A 22,214-nucleotide genomic window follows, 5' to 3' on the forward strand; every position below is an offset into this window, starting at 1 on the left:
TGAGACCCAAATAATACATATGCAAATATAAGGTAAAAGTCCGAGTCAGCTTTTTCCCCGCCATATTTTTAAAAATCATATATCTCTAAAAGCAGCTCCATGACCTATCAATATTTCTAGCTTATTTTGTTCCTTAACTAATGCTCTTCTGACTTAAAGTATCAATTTTAAATTCTTGATTTTTTTTTAATTTCAGAAAACCTCACCTAAGTGCATCCTTAAGACTATATTCTGTATTATATTTGTATGCTTGTCTAATGAAGTTTACATCACTTCTATTAATTCTTTTTACATTAAGTTAAAGTTGTACAGTCTCGCTTAGAACGCATCAAATTGTTACTCATTGATTTACATACTATATTTGACATACTATTTGAAATACGATTCAACATCCTGTTATCTATGTCTTGCTACTTCGTCAGTTGAAAATTTCTATAACAAAATATGTCCAATCAAACTTCGAGGATATAGGTCGAAGTTAATATTTCAGAAAGTATGTTTTTCATTGAGGAAATGTACTTTGTGACCCAGACAACCTGAATGCCTTCCAAGAATTCGGGACGGTCACTACGTCATCTTGGTGGACCATACTATATATATAAACAAGGTGATCAATACAGGTGAAAAGGTTTGTTATTATACAACATGTGGTAAGACATTGTTTACTTTTACACAGAAACTAAACTTACTTGAAGAAAAAATATAAGTTTAAGTTTTATGTACATACTATTTGCTAAAAAAATAAATCACAAAAATCGTTGCTTTTCATGCATTGTTTATTTATTCGTTCTGAAATTACAATCTTATTTTTCTTAATTAATTTCCGCAATTATGAGTATATGTAGTATTTTCTTTATGCTATTTACAAAGATTGTTTATCGCAACTTCCAATATTTTGTTGCATAGTATTATATATTCTATAAAACATTATCGGTACAAATAAACGTTGATTTTTTTTACATAAATAAGGCCGTTAGTTTTCACGTTTGAATTGTTTTACACTGTCTTATCGGGGCCTTTTATAGCTGACTATGCGGTATAGGCTTTGCTCATTGTTGGAGGCCGTACGGCGACCTATAGTTGTTAATGTCTGTGGCATTTTGGTCTTTTGTGGATAGATGTCTCATTGCCGCAATCATACCATATCTTCTTTTTTATAAATTGTTTAAAGATAACATCTTAATTTTGAGGCATATTATACTAAAACTAAAAACTTTTATCTCGAATTTATTTATCAGGGCGCTTGGCGATCTTTTCATACTGATCACAATAGGCTTTCATATAAATTACTGCAAAAATACCTCCTGCCTACCTAGGACTATTTCATTTTGAACAACGTCAACAGAGAGGTTAATTGCCATTTATACATTCATCGTTTCAAACCTTTTAGAATGATTAAATCTGTGTGATTACGAATGGTACATATCTATTTCGCTGATGTAGTTCAATGACTTGTAAATACATACACAGTTTTGTAAAATCCCAATTATGTATACTTGACCTCAAATCGGATAGCTTATTTTTTTATATCGTTATTTCATTTAACGTTAATTTCAATGCTCTGACTGCACTCATTTATTTCTGTATGTTTTAGGAATCAACTATTTGCATTATTAGTACTGTTATCCATCCTGGGACCAGCAGGATGTCTTCAGGCCAATCTAAACGCTCTGATGAAAGGCACACTGGAGCAAATAAGCATACAAGGTATAACAGGTCCACAGCCAAGACCGGGACAAATTCCAGGAGTAAGACCAGGAGTTATACCAGGAATAAGACCAGGAAACCTAGTTGACATAAACTCAATCGGGAACATTGCAATCTCTGGAATTTCAAAAATAGACGTAACCCCAAAAGCGCCTTCAAGAAAGGTTATAGAAACAGCATTAAAGACAGCTACCGTACAAGTCAGGAAAGATGATAGGACGGAACAATCATTGAGAAGTAATACAGTTAAACATTTACATCCCTTTACTTTCCACCTTTCTTCAAAATATTTTCTTTATAATGGATTGGTTGCTTGTTTTCAATGGACTCGTATATATTTATTTATCAATATATACAGCAGCATGTTTTAATATATTTTAAAAGCCCCAATTTAAGTTACAGAAATTTTATGATGGTAAGAAACAACATATAAGATTTGGATAAAACCAAAATCTTACAAAGTTCTGTCCGGGTTTCAGGGCATGCACGTGATACTGAGAGGGATTTTCATACAGTCTTGAGTGTTTAAAGCCCGACTCTTGATATAATCAAGTAGAAAAACGACGTACAAAAATCATTTTTTATAGACTGCACTTGCTCTGTTACTAGACTATTAGACTAATTAAACTAATACTAGAAATCTCTTTTTTTTATGGAAATTTAGGTGGAACATCTACATAAAAACAATACATAATTAATTCAGAAACCTATTGTTTTATTCAGAATTTGATACACCAGATATCCAGACAGAAGGTTTCGGTCCACATCTACTAACTAGTCTCGAAGCCATAGAAATAAGTGAAAATGCACAGGTCATGATAGAAACTGCAAAGAATGCCGTGGAAAAGTAAGTTTTGCATGATCATTCGTGTTAAAAGTTGTTTAAAAAGAAGCAAATAACATGTATTCGGTGTGGAAAAAACCCATATGGTTAAGTACAGTTGTGATCCATCCATATTACAAAACCAAGAAATGCAAAGCTAAAACACTCGCAATGAAAAGGAACAGCGATTGTATTGCTGTTCTTCATCTCAAAGTTACAACGATGCCTTCAACACTGAGCAAAAAACTTTAATCTAACTGTAGGTTTATGACAAAGCGTGGGAATGTACATGTGACAACGTAACGTTCTAATACTGATATAGTTAACGTCATATGAAAAGACTTTCTGATGGTTTGGAAACAACCTTTTGATATTTGGGGTGGGGAGGATGATTTTTTTTGCAAATTTGTCATTCATTTACTTTTGATGCTACATATGTCAATTTTATTTTGTGTATTGTACATAACTGTTTCCTGCATGTAAAATGCTATTCTAATTTTCACTTTTGAACACTGTATCCTGCATATTACAGTAATACAAGAATATATAATGTTCAATTGTGTTTACTAATTATATCCTATAGTTTTAATGATTAGCAACTGCAGTATGGCTAAGATACGGATAAATATGATTGGAATATGTTGGGATACTGGGAATGAGAAAGCAACCAAACAACGAGCATAGCCCAACTATTAATACCTTGACGGCAACAATTATATATATAGAGGGATTCCAGCCACTAATCACTAACAAATAATGTCTACTCTGCTAGTTTGCTTCCAACCGCTATACTACCCATGCAAAATTGGTCATTGCATTCACGACTCTTAGACTTTTACCATTTATATTTAGGTTAACAATTGATAAAAGCCAGCGTAGAAAGGTCTTGGAGCAGATACCAAAAAGTGTTCTTAACAAAATAAAGACACAAACACGTTGTCCTTTTGGAGCAGTACAATGTGATCCGACGAATAAATATAGAACACCTGACGGTTCATGTAATAACGTGGCTAACCCGTTATGGGGGAAGTCCCATACACCTTTTGAAAGGTTTATACCAAGTTTTTATGAGGATGGTTAGTATATATTGCTTTGTTATTAGACATTCAGTTTGATGGTCAATAAAAACAACTTTAATCCAGCTTAGGAAAGTCATATCAAATTCATGAATAATTCATAATAAATTAACCTTTTGAAAAATAAGAAGAAAAAGAAATCCCCGAATCATTTTAATGATCGTTTTCATTATGATCAAATTTAACGTTGTTTACTTTTGTAGTATGATAAAAGTACACATTACTTTGTTTACTTTTTTATTACATAAAAAAAACCTTATAACTACTAATAGTGCAGCTTTTACATGGGTAATCTTTTTAATACCACAAAGCCCAAGACAAACAATTAATGTTTTGGTTACAGTACTTTTGTCATATCTTATTAACATTTCTGGACTGAACTCAGTTTTGTTGACACACCATGCAATAAAAAATCTGTTTAATTCTCCGCTTATTACTGATTTCATAAAAAAAACAAGTATTCTTAATAACCCTCTACATATTCTCAACTTTTTTTAAAGCTTTTTAATTTTTTTATATAATTAATAAAAAGAAAAGTTTTCTATTTCCTAGGTTTGGATGATCCAAGAGCCACTGATGTATTTGGTGACCCCCTCCCTCTAGCCAGAGACATCAGTGTTAAAGTTCACACTGTCAGCGACTCAACAACTCAGATGAACGATTTGAGTCATTTCAGTATGGAGTTTGGGCAGTTTGTCAGTCATGATATACAGATGAATGCATTGTCAAAAGGTAAATAGCTGCGAACTGACGATTCCATTTAGCCTGCCCTATAACACCACTCTATTAAGTTGACCGTCTACTTTTTTTCTAATTTACACCTTACCTTTTGAAAGTTAATTTAAAACGTCTTTTGAATTGATAGATACTTTTGCTATACACCACATCTACGTATTCCAATTAACATATGCCCGAGTTATACACCGGGTGCCTCTAGTTGATCAGCAGGCAAACTCAATTTAAAACAGAAACATGTTATCTATATTTTTGTTTTATCCATTTCAGGACGATATTTGTCTAATCTAAACTGCTGTGAGTCTCCACAAAGGTAAAATATGTAATGAATATTTAAAATAACAATACTTCATATGAAATATGTGCAGTGAAAATTCCGCTTCCTTCTTTTTTGGTTTTACATATTCAAAGAACACCCCAAAATCTGAAAACACAGAGAGCTATTCTTTCAATTTATAAATGCAATAAAAATGCACTTCAGAAGATATAAAGACGATCTAAAGAACTAAGTCACTGTACGGTCTTCAATACACACATCCATAATAGAAAGGAGACTATTTTGTTTTAGGGGGACGGGTTTGTCTTATTAAGATTGAAATCAAAGACATATGAAAAATGTAGAAATGACATACTTCCATGATGAAATGTTGTTTATATTTTATCAAACATTTACAGCTGTTTAACTTTTACTTAGCCGAGTTTAGATTCGCCTTCTTTTGATGCTTGATAACGTTTTCTTCATTTCGCCTTCACAAGTTAGGTCTACGGCTCAGGTAATATAAACTCTAAACCGGGATTGTCACATTATATACCCTGTCTCAGACCAGAATAACATATATTATCTTACATCTGTCTTTTATTTTCATTTATCAGGCGAAATTGTTTTCCCATTCCATTGCCAACAAATGATCCATTTTACAGTACCTTTAACAGAACTTGTATGAACTTTGTAAGAGCACTCGGATCAACCAATTTGGAATGCGAACTAGGTAAGTGCGAAATGTTCATATATGTTTTATATCTTGCAATTGGGTGTCTAATCATACACTAGCAGCCTGGCAAATATCGCTATCGTGTATTTGTATAGATACCAGTTTTGTATTACAATTCCAGTTTCTCAAAACATAGCGAGAAATAAAAAAAGTCCATTGAAAAACAACAAGATTCTTAGCCATCGTTGTTGCATATGTTTCCATCCAAATACTTAATAAGGGCAACAGTAGTATTTGGAACAACTTTTTTGAATTTTGGATCCTCAATGCTCTTCAACTTTGTATTTATTCGGCTTTTTAACTATTTTGATCTGAGCGTCACTGATGAGTCTTATGTAGACGAAACGCGCGTCTGGCGTATAAAATTATAATCCTGGTACTTTTGATAACTATACCGCTGTTCGAAACTCATAAATCGATTGAGAGAAAAAAAAAACAAATCTGGTTTACAAACTAAAGCTGAGGGACACGCATCAAATATAAGAGGAGAACAACGACACAACAGAAACAACATTTTAATACACACATAAAAGAACTATAATTTAACAATGTCCATTTTCTTGGCTTGGTACAGGACATTTTAAGAAAAAAAATGGTGTTCGAACCAAATTTTGTGACATGCCAAACCTCCTGTTTTTATGGCAATGTTTGATATAACATTAAAATGATAACATTACATGACAGGACTACAATTCAAATAAATAGGAGAATGTATAGAACAGAAAACCCACGAATAATGGCTAATAAAAGGTACCAGGTTTAAAATTAAATACGCCAGACGTATTTTTCGATCACACAAGATTGACCAGTGACGCTCAGATGAAAAAAGTTCGAAAGCCAAAACAAGTACAAAGATGAAGAGCACTGAGAACCAAAAGTTCCAAAAAGTTGTGCCCAATACGGCTAGGGTTTTCTGCCTGGGATAAGAACATCCTTATTATTTAGAATAATTCATACTTTTGCAAACAGTAAATCTTTATGAAATAGCTATATAATAGAGAGTATAAAAAGAAGATGTGGTATGATTGCCAATGAGACAACTATCCACAAAAGACAAAAATTACACAAACATTAAGAACTATATGTCACCGTACGGCCTTCAACAATGAGCAAAACCCATACCGCATAGTCAGCTATAAAGGGCCCCGATAAGACAATTCAATTCAATGTAAAACAATTCAAACGAGTAAACTAACGGCCTTATTTATGTAAAAAAAAAATAAACGAAAAAACAAATATGTAACACATAAACAAACGACAACCACTGAATTACAGGCTCCTGACTTGGGACAGCTAGGCACATACATAAATAATGTGTCGGGGTTAAAAATATTAGCGGGATCCCAACCCTCCCCTAACCTGGGACTGTGGTATAACAGTACAACATAAGAACGAGCTATAAAAATCAGTTGAAAAAGTTAAGTCATCAGATAGACAAAAAATAATCTAGCACATAAAGATACACAGCCGAGTTAGCCAAAGCCTCAACGCACAAAGTGACGTCACATTTAAAATTCTAAAAAAACAACCACACAAAGTGACGTCACATTTGATTTTTTTTTTAAATATTCCCCAAAATTAAGAAAGGTTTGAAGATTAGATTTGTAATACTGATAATACATTGATTAATAACAATGTTATAATACTTAAGGGTTACGCGCGATGTTCCTGTCTTTAAGCGTAACAGACGTTATCGCTAAAATCGTACGTTTTTTATGGTTCAGACGCTTCAAAAATACTACACGGAAATACAAAAAAGATCCGAAAAAATCAGTAACATATAGATAAATCAAATCGTAGCTTAAAATGTCTCTCTCTATGTATAGAGTTGAACAATGCATGCACCGACAATCGACTTAGCGCTTGTTCTGTGTTTTTTTATGATGCCGCGTTTTTTTTGTTGATTTCACTATTCGAAACGACGTCAAGTTACCGCCGTTATATGTGTAACATCTTTTTCGCCATTTTTCAAACATTTGTTTTTTTTAGGAAAGTACGAATACAATGGAGATCACTATAGATATTTTAAAAATACTAAAAATAACATGTTTATATTGGAATTTCATAGTCGACAATCAATTGCCGAACTAAACATAGTTAACTTTAATTACGACTGTACGCAACGTTTTTGCAAAAAAATGAACGTGTGACATTTTTCCACCAAATTTAAAATTAAGAATCTTTTTTTTTTTTTTTTTTTTGAACGGTTTTGCTTTTGAAATTAATAAATTACAGAAAAACAACATTTTACTAGCTATATAAATTTCTTACAAAATGTCATTATTTATCCGTATTTTTTAACTGTTTTGGTTAAAGTAGTTTCGGAAAGGAGTTGGGACACAATGCAACTTCGCCGATTTGCCTGTCGAAACAGAATATAAAGTCATTACCCGTCATATAACTACGTCACAATGAGTTGTCATTTAAAGGCAATTCGCAGCTAAAAAAAAATAATGAAAATCGGCAAAAAAAAAAGAAGGTTCATACTTCAGTTTTCATCATCTAATGTTACCCGGAACAACCCATTATTTCTCCAAAATCAAGAATCAAATGCTTATCAACTCGAATAAATGCGTTTCATATTGTTTCAATGGAGATGATTGAATACGGACATTTATATCCAGCACATTTTTATCTTTGTTTTAATACAAATATGGATTTTTTTCTACAGCTGCAGCTCAGTTTTACTCATAAAACACTCCGTTTACAAAACAAAGGTAAACCTGGCGGGCGAAAGAGGATGGAAGAAATCCCACCGTGAAAGTTTTAATGGGTCTTGAATTCTACGATAAGTTGTTATTTGGTCCATTTGAAAATGATAAAAAAAAATAGGGAGTAGTGGTAAAACTGAATAATTTTGGTTCATATAACATAAATAAATTTCATTTATCCTTCTTCGGTTTGATTTGATTTATTTTTTGAGTTTTTCCGCCATTTTTAAGCACCCGCATTTTTAAATAAAGGCTTTTTCGTGGCGGTCAGTTTTTATTGGTGGTGGGAGCCGGAATGCCCAGAGAAGACCACCGACCTTCGATAGGAAAACTGACAATCCTAGTCAATTAAGATTGGAGTCGAGTGTACCCGCACGAGAGGGATTCGAACTCGCCACCTCAGTGCTGACTGGCTAGTGATTACAACTTAGACGACTCGGCCACCGATGCCCCTTCTTCTTCAGAAATGCATTACAAAATTATTTGATCGTGCACGCTTGTGTTTTTCTTTTCATAATTCTTTTTATATGTCAGTTAAATGTGACCCTTCTTCATCCGAACTCGAGGTGTTATGATATGAATTATTAAAAAGAACTGTCCTTTTATTTCAGGACCACGACAACAATTGAACATGAATACACATTATTTGGATGGTTCAGCTGTGTATGGTTCTAATAAAGCTACTGCTGATAGTCTCCGTGAATTTAATGGTGGTAAGTTATATTACAACCAATGATAGATATTGTTTTAATGTTTACAACCTTTAACGATTTTAGGAAATAATTAAATGTGTCAAATTAGAATAAAGTGTCAGTACCAGTGAATAGAAGATAGTAATTGTAACAAAAGTCTTTGAATTTGACTGAAAAGTATAATTGTTAATAAAAATTATCAACAATTCTTTTGTCAAACTAAGTCTAGTGAGAATTCCCTTTTTGAAAATTCGTCTGTTTTAGATATTATTTCATTCTCTTTTTAATTATAAATTTGCATAATTGTAGAAACATTTTTGTATAAATTTTTCTTGTAAACAAATTCAGATGGATGTTCCGTAAAACTTGTCCAAGTTCTGATGTCATTGGCATTTCCATTCCTTTCGAATGCAAAACCGAAAGTATATAAATCGAATTACTTGAGCCTTTGATTCATGTATATATGTCGTGTACAAGTTGCAATTTTGTACAGGTTATAACATGTACAAAAATATTGTACATGTTATAACCTGTATAATGCAAAAATACAAGTTATAACATGTACAAAAGTACCTCGTACATGTTATAACCTGTACAAAATATTGCTTAAAAATGGTTTTAACTTGTACAAATTTGAAAAGTAAAGATATATTTCCTATTATTGCAACAAAAGTTATTAACCTCAATTTTATTTTCATTATTATTTTATTATATATTTATGTAAGTGTGTTTTGTCCTTTTTTGATACAGTTAATGTCCATGGGTCGGTATTACGAGGCATTTCTCAGACATGTCATAAGATATATCTTAGGAGTTAGGACATGTTTTATGATCCTCTTATGACTATCTATGGACAAATCTCAGACCTAGTCTCAACACTGTTTTACTAGGATGATCTTAGCAAAGATGTACTAAAATGTGTCATTTAATCGCTCATGTATAATAACACCTCTCTTGTAGTCCCAACTTTATGACCAACTTTAAGATATGTTCTAATATAGGAAAATTGGGTCCATAATAAAAAAAAAGTCTAAATACATGTTTAGATTCAGTATATCAAAGATCCCCCAAATTTATTTTTTTTAAAATCGGACAAAGTTAAATTTTAGACCCTGTCAACCTCAATGTAGACCAATTGAAAAAGGAATAAAAAATAATAAATCTAAAAACACAGTTTCATCATATCGAAGAACTCCAATAATTTGATTTTTTATGAAATCAAACAAAGTATAATTTTGGACTCTTTTGACCTCAATGTGGACCAATATGATAACAGGGTCCAACAATCAAATGTCTAAATACATTGTTAGATTGAGCATATCAAAGTACCCCATATATTCAATTTTGATTAAAATCAATCAAAGTTTTATTTTGGACCCCAATTTGGACCAACTTAGAATAGGTCCATAATAAAAAAAAAATAGATACATTTTTAAATTCAGCATATCAAAGAACCCCAATTTTGACCAACTTGGAATAGGTCCATAATCAAAAAATTAAATACATGTTTAGATTCAGCATATCAAAGATCTGCAAGAATTTTTTTGTTGTTGTAAAAATCCAACGAAGTTTAATTTATGACTTTTCAAGAGGTCATAACCGATACAATGACACATTTTAGTACATCTTTGCTAAGATCATCCTAGTAAGACCGCGTTGAGGCTAGGTCTGAGATTTGTCCATAGATAGTCATAAGAGGATCATAAAACATGTCCTAACTCAAAAGATATATCTTATGACAGGTCTTAGGAATGCTTTGTAATACTGACCCTGGACAATGACTTATCAAAAAAGGACTAAACACACTTGCATCAATGATTAATAAAAAAAATATGAAAATATTATTGAGGTTAATAACATCTGTTGCAAAAATAGAAACATAACTTTATTTTTCAAATTTGTACAAGTTAAAACCATTTTTAAGCAATATTTTGTACAGGTTATAACATGTACGAGGTACTTTTGTACATGTTATAACTTGTATTTTTGTGTTATACAAGTTATAACATGTACAATATTTTTGTACATGTTATAACCTGTACAAAATCGCAACATGTACACGACATAAACACCATGTTGGTTATCTAATGCTAAATTATATAACCTTATATGATTATATCTTCTGTAATCAAATCAGAAGTTTCAGTCATCGGCATTTTTTTATATGAGCGCCACTGAGGAGTCTATCGAAGACGAAATGCGTCGCTGATGATTCATGATAGACGAAACGCGCCTCTGGCGTATCCCATTATAAAGCCTGGTACTTTGAGATTCAGACCGATTCACTTGTTTGTAATTTCAAATATGAATATTTCTTTTTTACTCATTAAACTATTCTTCTATGTTATTCTATGTTATTGATAAGGATTAAGCTCTTTAGTTCTTATTGGCCCTTTAAATTTTCAACATTTCTTCAAACTTCTTTGTTTATTATAATTTTTGCAGCTTACTGGAATAAATGTATATATTTGCCAAAAAGGATTTAAAGGTGATATCTCTTGATCTGGGTATATCTATGGGTAATGGCATTATTGAGCCGGATGCAGAAATATTTAATCCTGGCTTGACTAAATTCTTAAATATCTATAGCCGGATGTATAAACATATATTTTGTAACTGGACTACAAATATTCATAAAATACTGTTAAGTAATGGAGTTATTTTTTTTTATATCTTTTAAATAAGTCATTTATCCGTTAAAAACCAAATAACAAAAGTATTTGCAAAAATGTAATACCGTACGACCTTTAACAAGAAAATAATCAGTTTAATGAATTACTCTGTAACAACAAGGCACTGTCTTGTAAATTCTTATTTTCGTCATTCAGGTCGATTGAAAACTTCTACCAACAATCAGTTGCTTCCTAAAGACATACCAAACAAATCATCCTGTAAATTACCAGCAGGAAATCCAAATATAAAGTGTTTTCTAGCAGGTATGTAACACATATTTGAATTTTCCGAAATGCATGATTCTTTTTTCATCAACATGCAGACTTTGATAATATACAAAAACACTGTTATCTGTACAATAGTTTAAAATATCTGTCTAATCGAGTCTATCAAAAATATACTCAAGTTTGCCAGACACAATCTGCCGTAAACATCAAATTCTCAAAACAACTAAACAGAGTGGACGCTTCTCTGATTTTTGTAATATGATTTATATATTTATATTCATATTTGTAACATGTCTTTTATTGCCGAAAATTGGTTTTATAAAGTATTCGTGGTCTATCATTTTTAGGTTGTTTGAATAAGAAATTGCATTTTATCAAGATTATGATAGATCTTAAAAATGGAAGTTTATTCATTTGCATAATAGACTAATATACACATAGTTAGATTTACAATGTGGATTGTGATGAATAATATAAAAACGAATATTTGACTTTATATCAATTGGAAGCTTCTATTGTGTTTTTTGGACCAGTTGCGCTTAGACTTACCGCATTATAAGCTATTCTTACATATATAAGGTTTCATTACCAATATGTTTTGTAAAGATCAAAGGGTTATGCTGTAGACAATTCCATTGGTGTCTGGTGAATAGTTTATCCTATTGGCAATCGTAGTACCACATCTCCTTTTTAAATGCATTTAGATATATATTTCTTATATTGAATGGATTGTATGAATGTTCTGTAGGAGATCCAAGAGTTAACCAACAACCAGCCTTGATAGCATTACAGACGATATGGATGTTAGAACATAATCGTATAGCTAAAACACTCGAGCAAATGAATGATGATTGGGTTGAGGAAAAAGTGTACCAAGAAACTAGAAAAATTGTGATAGCAATGATACAACACGTGACCTATAATGAATATTTACAGCATATCCTTGGTAACCAACAAATGATAGATTTAGATTTGAAACCGATGCCTTCCGGATATTTTACTGGCTACGATTCAACTACAAAACCTCAGATTAGAAATGGTTTCTCAGCTGCAGCCTTCAGATTTGGTCATAGCATGGTCAGACAGAGATTAGCATATAATGGCCCGTTACACTCTAATCAAAACCCCCTTTTACATAATGAATTCTTAAAACCAGATAAGATATATGATGCAAATGGCGGAATAAGTTCTGTAACAAGGGGTCTTTATGGAGAATTTTCTCAAAAGGTTGACAGGAAAATGACCAAGGAACTAACAGAAAGGCTTTTTGAGAGAACACATGGTTTTGGTGGTGACCTTGCAGCCGTTAATGTACAGCGAGGAAGAGATCACGGAATAGCTAGTTATAATATTTGGAGAATGGTGTGTGAATTGACGCCTGCCGATGATTTTACAGCTGGCGTATTAGGAGGTTTAGAACACCATTCGACAGCTGAAGCGCGGGCACTTGCAAATACTTACAGGTACGTTATTTCATATTTACCAGTCGTATTCTCATATTTGCTTATACATTTATAAATAATTAAGAGACTAAAGTTTATTTCCGTCAGGAAGGTAACAGCTATTATGTTTAAACTTTTTGATGATTTTCTGTTGTCATATTAAATTCGCTCTTAACATTTCAGTTCACTTTTGAAATGTTTGACCTTGCACGTTCTTAGTGAGGTCAAAAGAACAGCACTTCCGAGGAAAGACATAGGAGAAATTAAGAATCAAACAAACCTACTGTCCAAGAGAATCGTTCTTATATTTATATTTTAGTTATACTTACCACAATGTATATTTTTATATTAGTTCGCCATGGGACATCGACTTGTTTACCGGTGGTGTATCAGAAACCCCAATACCAGGAGGGAAAGTCGGACCTACTTTTGCCTGTATGATAGGATTACAATTTCGTGCCTTGAAATTTGGTGATCGATTCTTTTACGAAAGTAATACTGACGTTAAGTTTACTCCAACACAGCTGACAGAAATTAAGAAGGTGACTATGGCTAAAATCATTTGCGAAAATACCAACATCAACAGCATTCCTTCGGACGTTTTCAGGAAGACTTCCGCCAGGTAAGATAATATATTACCAGCGATATAATTAAGTTTTAAATAGAAATTAGAAGATATGGTATGAGTTTTAATGATACAACTCGCCATCATTGTCACAATTTGTAAAAGTAAACCATTATAGGCTAAAATACGACCTTCAACCTTCAACACGGAGCCTTGGCTCAAAACAAACATAACCAAGAAATGTTTGTTTCTAACTCTTTATGAAGGCCTCCAAAGAAGCATATTGACTGCTTAACATACTCTCAGACATTCATATTTCCTCTTTGGATGAAGAATTATTTGCTTACGTCATCGAACGATTGAAACACATGGTTAATGTTAAAAAAACTATTATTATTTCATTTTCCCATCAGTAGTATATTTTTTTTACCATGTTCTGCTGATATTTAAGAATAACGATTTTTTAAATTTCTCTTTTACAGTAATCCCGAGATAAGTTGTTCTTCACTGCCGGAATTGAATCTTCAGAAATGGAAGAACTGTGTTGATGGTGGATGGTCAAGTTTTGTAAAGAAAAACAGATGTGTAAAAATGAGAGTTTGTAACAAGCCTAAACCTAACAGCTGTGGGAAAAGGTGTGTAGGGTCACCAGTACAATTCACTTGTCTAAATAATATCAAAACACGCAAAAATAGGAAACTACCTAATATCAGTGGACTGCCGAATATCAGAAGAAAAAATAGAAGAGGTTGATATCCTTTATGAATGACATTTAGATGCTAGTTGTTAAATTTAGTGCTTAGGAAACATGATCAGTCATCATGTCAAACGTAAACAAAAAGTAAAATCACAAAAATACTGAACTCAGAGGAAAATCAATTTGGAAAGTCCATAATCACATGGCAAAATAAAAACAAACAAAAAAAAACAAAAAAAAAAACGAATGGACAAGAACTGTGTTCCTGACTTGGTACAGACATTTTCAAATGTAGGAAATGGTGGATTAAACCTGGTTCTATAGCGCTAACCCTCTCACTTTAATAACAGTCTCATCAAATTCCGCTTCATTTACATGATGCGTTAAATAAACAGTCACAATTAATAAAATAGTCAAAATATGGGTACATCAACCATCATCGTATAACAATTTTAAAAGGAACAATTTAACAGGACACAAAAACATCTACTACCTACGAACACATGGATTGATTTGCGTGTGATTTAAACAAAACATACCCACAACACAACGAAAAATTAACACCCAATTCAATATTTATACCGTGTCATTGTTTGATTTGGAACATAACTTGTATTTTTGCATAAAGACACTGAAAAAAGATAAAACAACTTGAGAAACATACAAAATGATCAGTTTTACTTCTGTCACGGATACAAAAAAAGGAACAATTGTTTGCACCTGCCAGGAATCTGATGTTCAGAAGTTGTCGTTTTAAGTGGTCTATAAGTGATTCTCGTTTTTTATATACATTTTACCGTTGGTTTTGCGGTGTTTGAATGGTTTTACTATTGTAATTTTATGTAACCCTTAATAGCTTGCTGTTCGGTGTGAGCCAAGGCTCCGTGTTGAAGACCGCATCTTGACCTATAACGGTTTACTTTTATAAACAGTGTCTTGGATGGTGAGTTGTCTCATTGACACTCATTCGACATCTTGTTATATCCAGATAAGGTGTATAGTATCACTTGATATCAAGAAGATATGGGTGTTATGGGCAGAGAAAAATAGACGACAATAGGTCAGCCATTATTTGTTAAATGATCAATTACATTAAAGTCATTACAAATGGTATTGAAAAAATGATTTGAGCTGTTCTTTCTCATGATAGAAACTATTTTATATTTATCTGCTTAACATCTAACGCTATAATAAATTTTGCATATTATTTTTTGTTTAGATTAATTTGGGCTGTTCTTTATTTTGATAGTTTTCTGATTTGCATCTTCCGTATTTCTTTGTTCTTTGTTTTACTACTTTTAATATTAAATTGAGAGTAAACAGTTGTTGCTGTACATGTGCTGTTTCAGTTATGAATAAAACGATGACTTTTTTATAATATGTATTCTTTCATTTTGTGTATATTTATAGTAAAACTGAGAAGCTAATAAACATATCTAAAATTATAAATTCTGTTGTTATTGCACTTTAAAGGAAGCAGTTTGGTTCTGATGTTCTAACAAGGAAAGAAAAATCAGAATAAGGTTATGCCAAAATTAAATTAAACAAAACGAAAATAAAACTGTTTATTGTCTTCGATGTTTTTTTTCAATTATCAATCAACAGGAGCAAATGTGTAACAGGATCTGCTAATTCTTCCAGAGCACCCGCGTTCCCTCTTGGTCATCGATGAAATTCGCGTTGCTCAGTCATCAGAGTTCTATGCTGTGTGTTTTATACTGTTTTTTTTTTGTTTTTTTTTTAGTTTTTTACCGTGGCATTGTCACTTTTTTCAACTTATAAAATTGAATGTCTATTTGGTTTGAGTGTCTGTTTACTTGTTAACACATCGTTGTCGATATGAGAATGGTTATATAGGTAGCTATACATTTTCTTTGGCGTATGGTATTTTTTGTGATTTTACATTTTGTATCTTGCACCTCTCTTTTTAAAATTCAATTTATTACGATAGACTATTCTGATAGAATCTTAAAATCGTTTTACTTGACTAAATAAAAGTTGTTTTATCGAAATAAACATCATTATCTTACTTCGTATATATTTATTGGGGTATCATTGGTTAACAGACTACACGCGATGACTCTATATATTTGATAAAAGTTTCATTTTCCGAATAAAAAGTTAAGGGTCAGGTACCATATAGGGTTAGTTACAATAATACAATGCCGATGAATGACAAAAAACTGTAATACTATGTTTATTCAAAAATCAAAAATTCAGAAAAAAAGTGTTTTTAAAGCTTTTTTATTACATATATGCAAATACTTGTATGTGTGGTGATATTATGGCCAATCAATATTGTTAAATGCATCTCCTATGTTGTTTCCCAAACTACCAAATGCGTCTCCAGTTTTGTCCCAAGCATTTTCAATACCACTTCCCATTTTACCTCCAAGGCTTCCAAATGCGTCTCCAGTTTTATCCCAAGCATTTTTCATACCACCTCCCATCGTATTTCCAAAATCACCCATGTTATTTCCGAAGTTACCGAAGCCATCTTTAGTTTTATCCCAAGCATTTTCCATACTACTTCCCATTTTTTCTCCAAGATTACCCATTTTACCTCCAAGGCTACCAAATGCGTCTCCAGTTTTATCCCAAGCATTTTTCATACCACCTCCCATCATATTTCCAAAATCACCCATGTTATTTCCGAAGTTACCGAAGCCGTCTTTAGTTTTATCCCAAGCATTTTCCATACCACTTCCCATGTTTTCTCCAAGGTTACCCATTTTATCTCCAAGGCTATCAAAAGCGTCTCCAGTTTTTTCCCAAGCATTTTTAAATCTGTTACTCATTTCTTCTCTAGCGTTTTCAATGTCATCTTCGTTTTGACTATTCATAGCTTTAGTCTTCTCTACTACATCCCTAAAATCAGGAAAATCAGAAATAAGTTTTAAAAACATCCTTGAAGCAGTATCCCGTTATATAATTCACAAATTTTAACAAAGGTCCAATGTCCCAGTTTACATATATTAAACATAATTGTGTTATCTATTAAATAAACCATTGGAATATATGTTTGTCTTTTAAACCGAGAAAAGTTAAGAATAATGGATATGACGGTCTGTCAGAATAAAATAATTATTGTTAGCCGGGATATTGAATTTAGTCATAACAATTGACATTTAAAAAATGTCTTTATATTTTTTTATTGTTATTTTGTTAACTAATAATTAGACATGTACATATCAAGATGCTTGCATTCTTACCCCATTTGACTCTTTAGAGCATCAAACAGACTTCCAAACAGTCCCTAAAAGAAAATGGAATGTATCTTATTTCAAGTGTCAATGTATTTGATATAATCATTAGTCTCAGAGACTTAACAATGTATCAGTTCAGTTTTATTTCCTTGTATATAAACAGTCAATAACGAAAAACGAACTTCACATACATATACATAGAAAATGAGTGATAGTTAAACGTGTTCCTCGATGCACTATTAGGAACTATCCAGTACCGCTGATAAAAGAGAGGCGAAATATACCACAGGGACATTTCAACTAGTAGGGTGAAAGAAAAAGATCAAATGGAATCCAGCAGGTATAAAACACAACATATAAAATTACCCCCCCTCTTCCCCCCCCCCCAAAAAAAAAAACCAACCTCTGAGTGATCGCAAGTGCTTAAGCCAATTCTGCTTCACCTGTAGCACCCGTGTTATGCTGTTCATGTAAGTACAAAACCGCAGATAAATCGAATACGGTATGTCACATTCAGGGGAACAAGGACGGATTTGTGATTACGACAATTTGACAGATGCGTCGTCATCTGTGAAACATATATTTTATAACAACCGATCAACTCATGACGGCGTTAATTAACTTTATAAAAAATGTGCTTCATTAAAATAAATGGCCAAAATGGGGTTGATGGCATACACAAAGTGAACAAAATACCACAATAAATAATGAATCACAAGAATGATAAAATTACAAGACATAATGAACGTATGTATATATCATCAGAGACATACTAAACGTATGTATATATCATCAGAGACATATGATTCATATGTCTCTTATATCATGTAGTTGGTGTAACCATGACGTTAAAGAAATGAAGCAGCATACTGCAATACTGACCGACATGAAAGATATAAAACCAATTTATCAACGTTATCCATATCATCTATTTGTGTTTGAAAAGTATATTTTTAAATTCTGGTAAAAAGCGCAAGTGTCACGCTTTCAGTTAAAAAGAAATATCGAGACAACTAAAAAAAAGGGGAGAGTATAGATTCTAATAACGGAAGATGTATGCATAGCGATTTCTTGACGTTTGTGTTATATGTATTTGTATTCTTCTAAACAGATTAATGGGAATTATCATCGGCAAATAAATTTGATTATTTTGCCATTTTAGTATTGTTTCAATTTTCATTGAATGGATCGTAGTTAAAAATTTTCATAGTGATCAATGTTTTAACAATCTGAAACCCATTTAGATCTCTATATTCACATCCTCTATACAGACGTCTAGTAGATAGCTCACGTTTGGGTCTATGTAAAGGTCGTAGGAATCATTCTATATGATGTTTATATTGTTAATACATGTACATTGTCTGTCTTTCTTACATTGATTATTGATGCATTGAAATTTTCTTTCATTTTACCTATGATTTCGATATTATTAAAAAGAAAATGTCCACTTATCTTCTGATATAAATTATACGACCACATGAGTGTCGGTGAATGTACTTCTATTTTGTAACGCAACATTATAAAATATACAGGGAAACATGCGTATTTTATTGTACGCATTATAACGTATAATCTATAACAAAAGACATACCCTTGTCGTTCTTTGTGCAGGTCTAGCGTCTACATTGTACATCAGAGAAATAACGATAACAAGGGTTACAAGTTCCAACTTCATGATGCTAAAATAAAAGTTGTAAATAATAATGAACAGTATTCTACTGTACCTTCCCTGCATAAACCTTGGATGTCACAGAAACGATGCACTATGCAATTTTCTGGAGTAATTTAAGCAACCCACCCTTATGAAGGAAACAAAAAAGTTAAATCACAAAAATACTGAACTCCGAAGAAAATTCAAAACGGAAAGTCCCATATCAAATGGCAAATTCAAATGATGAACTACATCAAACATTTTAAACGAATGGTCATCAACTGTCATATTCCTGACTTGGAACAGACATTTTCAAATGTAGAAAAATGGTGGATCTTAAAACAATTCATTTTAATAGTAAAACCTTACTTAAACCGTTGGTTCCCTTGTTTGAATGTTACATGTTTTGTCAAACCAGGGTGTTTTATAATTATCTTTACCTTATTGTGTGAAAATCATTATTGAAGACTGTACGGTGACCTATTCTTATATGAACCCCTTATTAAGCTTTGTAAACGATGCCGTGTGCTAATCAGTACAAAATATGTTTGAAATATGCGCACAAACTTACTATTTATTTTCTCATTATTTTCATTTCTATCCTGACGATATAAATCTATGTTATCTTCTTGCATACATTTCATGATATACTGTTATTTAAAAATGCTATTATGATATTAACTTATTAAATTAGAAAATACAATGTAAACAATTCATGGGGAGAAACATTTCTACTGTATTTTCGTACGCTTTTACCTATAAAAATCCCGTATTTTCCTATCAGACCGACATAATTCCTTCCTGTCGTGCTCTATGACCTTTTTGATCATGAGTAGGCATTATATATGAACATATTTTACTCATCGCTAACGCTCAGTGTAAAATATAGACAAATATAATGCCTATCCATGTTAAAATGAGCATAGAGCACGACATGAAGGAATTATCTGTATTTGGCAAACTTTTAGGAATTTTTGTCCTCAATGTTCGTCAACTATGTAATTTATTTGGCCTTTTTAACTCTTTTGGATTCGATCGTCACTGATGAGTCTTGTGTAGACTAAACGCCCGTCTGGCATGAAAAAAATAATTAATTAAAAGATAAATGAATGCTATATAAAGTATTGCATATTTTGGTTTCAATATTGATTCATTTATAGGGTCTTTGCATCGGAACTAAACACATTTATTAAAAAAAACCAGTTGTTGGTATGACACGGGTTATGTTCTTCTCATATATTTCATGATAGTATGATACTAAACCCCTAACGGGACGGATTGTGCCTAATATTCATATAAAGGAGGCATAATCTTTCAATCAGTTTAATTGAGGTCTGGAGCTTGGATGTCAGTTAACTGCTAGAAGTCTGTTGTTAATTATATATTATTGTCATTATATTTATTTTCTTTTGTTACATTTTCTGACATCGGACTTCGACTTCTCTTGAACTGAGTTTTAATGTGCGTATTGTTATGCGTTTACTTTTCAACATTGGCTAGAGGTATAGGTGGAGGGTTGAGGTCTTATAAACATGTTTAACCCGGCCGCAATTTTGCGCCTGTCTCAAGTCAGCAGCCTCTGGCCTTTGTAAGTATTGTATGATTTTTAATTTTAGTTTCTTGTATAATTCGGAGTTAGTACGACGTCCATTATCACTGTACTAGTAAACATATTTTTAAGGGGCCAGCTGAAGGACGCCTCCAGGTGCGGGAGTTTTTCGCTGCATTGAAGACCCGTTGGTGGCCTTCGGCTGTTGTCTGTTTAACGCAAATGGGGTTACTTTCCACATGGTGACTTTTTAAACAATTATCACATGATTAATTTGAATATGACTATCCGTTGAAGGATTAAATAAGCATAGTCTGTTACATCACTTTTTCCAGTTTTTTTAAAGGTGAAATACATGTATAAATGCGAAAAGATGGTATCTATTTATTTCGGAAAAGTAATGCACGAAAATGCGGAAACGTAAAACTTGATTTTTAATAAAAACTCGGAAACGTTATACACCCATTTTTGTTTACATCACATTCAATTGGACTCAGGTCGATAGTTGTCTTGTAATAATAGCTATCATTTACATCTCCCTATGTTTTAAATCTATATTTATATAATAAATCAAAGATTTGTATTGCAACTATACAAATCCTTAAATAAATGGATATTTTGTAAATTCTTACCAGTTTTATGATATTCCCACTGGTAAGTCTTTACCGTCCTCGCCACCTTTGTATGAAACAGTATAAATATCATAAATTTAACATTTTATACAGTTTTTCACAAATTATTATCAATTTAAAAATTTATTTTGACATTTAATTTCATTATGTCTCATATGTAATTGGGGTGAAATTATAGGAAATGATCGTATATTTAATAGTCGTGTAGTTTGGTAAAACGAGAGACGGTGTGGATAGGAAGAAACAACAAAGTCAAATTATACCCGACTGTCCCGTTATATTCTATAGATCTTGTCCAACCATAACTTTGACAATAACTGTAATATTGAAACCAATTGTCTAACGAAAAGTTACTGCTATGTTTTGCCTTTTGCTCTTCAGTTGCAGAAATAATACATATTTGGCGAATAACCATGACAAAACATTATAAAGTCAATTAAGGGATAAATAGCCAACGTGATGCCTATTGCTGGTCAAGTTATTTACATTTTTTTGCGTGTAGACTGAAACCAAAAAAAACCAGAAGCAACATTATTCCTTGCATCACTAGCTTGCAATGCCGTACATCTCTTTTATGTTATTCAAGGTACCATTAATCGCTGATTTATTTTATTAAATTGAGATATACTGTAACATGCCTCTAATAGAAAAAAAACGGACGAATACGTATTATTTGGTATTTTGCACCTCTAGACTGACGTTTCTGTTGATAGTTAATGATTCCAAATGGTGCCATCCAGCAGACAAAGACTGCCTAGATTATGATTATGATGTAATATTTTAATTTCACAATTTACAAAGGAGTAGGTCCGATAAGGGCCGATTTTGGCCTCAAA

General features: G+C 32.3%; 2 protein-coding genes across 2 annotated transcripts; one reads left to right on the forward strand and one right to left on the reverse strand.

Annotated features, from left to right (window-relative positions):
* The first annotated feature begins 645 nt into the window (after positions 1 to 645).
* Positions 646 to 15,789, forward strand: LOC134694154 (peroxidase-like). Its single transcript, XM_063555150.1, has 12 exons — positions 646 to 650; positions 1,595 to 1,944; positions 2,431 to 2,554; positions 3,383 to 3,606; positions 4,159 to 4,338; positions 4,612 to 4,654; positions 5,215 to 5,330; positions 8,656 to 8,757; positions 11,565 to 11,672; positions 12,385 to 13,099; positions 13,431 to 13,700; positions 14,126 to 15,789. Exons 1-12 carry the CDS (start codon positions 646 to 648, stop codon positions 14,394 to 14,396), a joined length of 2,508 nt encoding a protein of 835 aa, XP_063411220.1. The 3' UTR covers positions 14,397 to 15,789.
* Positions 15,790 to 16,521: 732 nt separating this feature from the next.
* LOC134693972 (uncharacterized) lies at positions 16,522 to 21,467 on the reverse strand. The gene is made up of 4 exons (XM_063554955.1): positions 21,379 to 21,467; positions 19,138 to 19,225; positions 17,553 to 17,596; positions 16,522 to 17,208 (listed from the first exon to the last, which is right to left on the reverse strand). The coding sequence occupies exons 2-4, from the start codon at positions 19,219 to 19,221 to the stop codon at positions 16,623 to 16,625; spliced, it is 714 nt and encodes a 237-aa protein (XP_063411025.1). The 5' UTR covers positions 19,222 to 19,225; positions 21,379 to 21,467; the 3' UTR covers positions 16,522 to 16,622.
* Positions 21,468 to 22,214: the final 747 nt, after the last annotated feature.

The sequence above is a fragment of the Mytilus trossulus genome, chromosome 13 (assembly GCF_036588685.1).
Source record: "Mytilus trossulus isolate FHL-02 chromosome 13, PNRI_Mtr1.1.1.hap1, whole genome shotgun sequence".
Taxonomy (NCBI): domain Eukaryota; kingdom Metazoa; phylum Mollusca; class Bivalvia; order Mytilida; family Mytilidae; genus Mytilus; species Mytilus trossulus.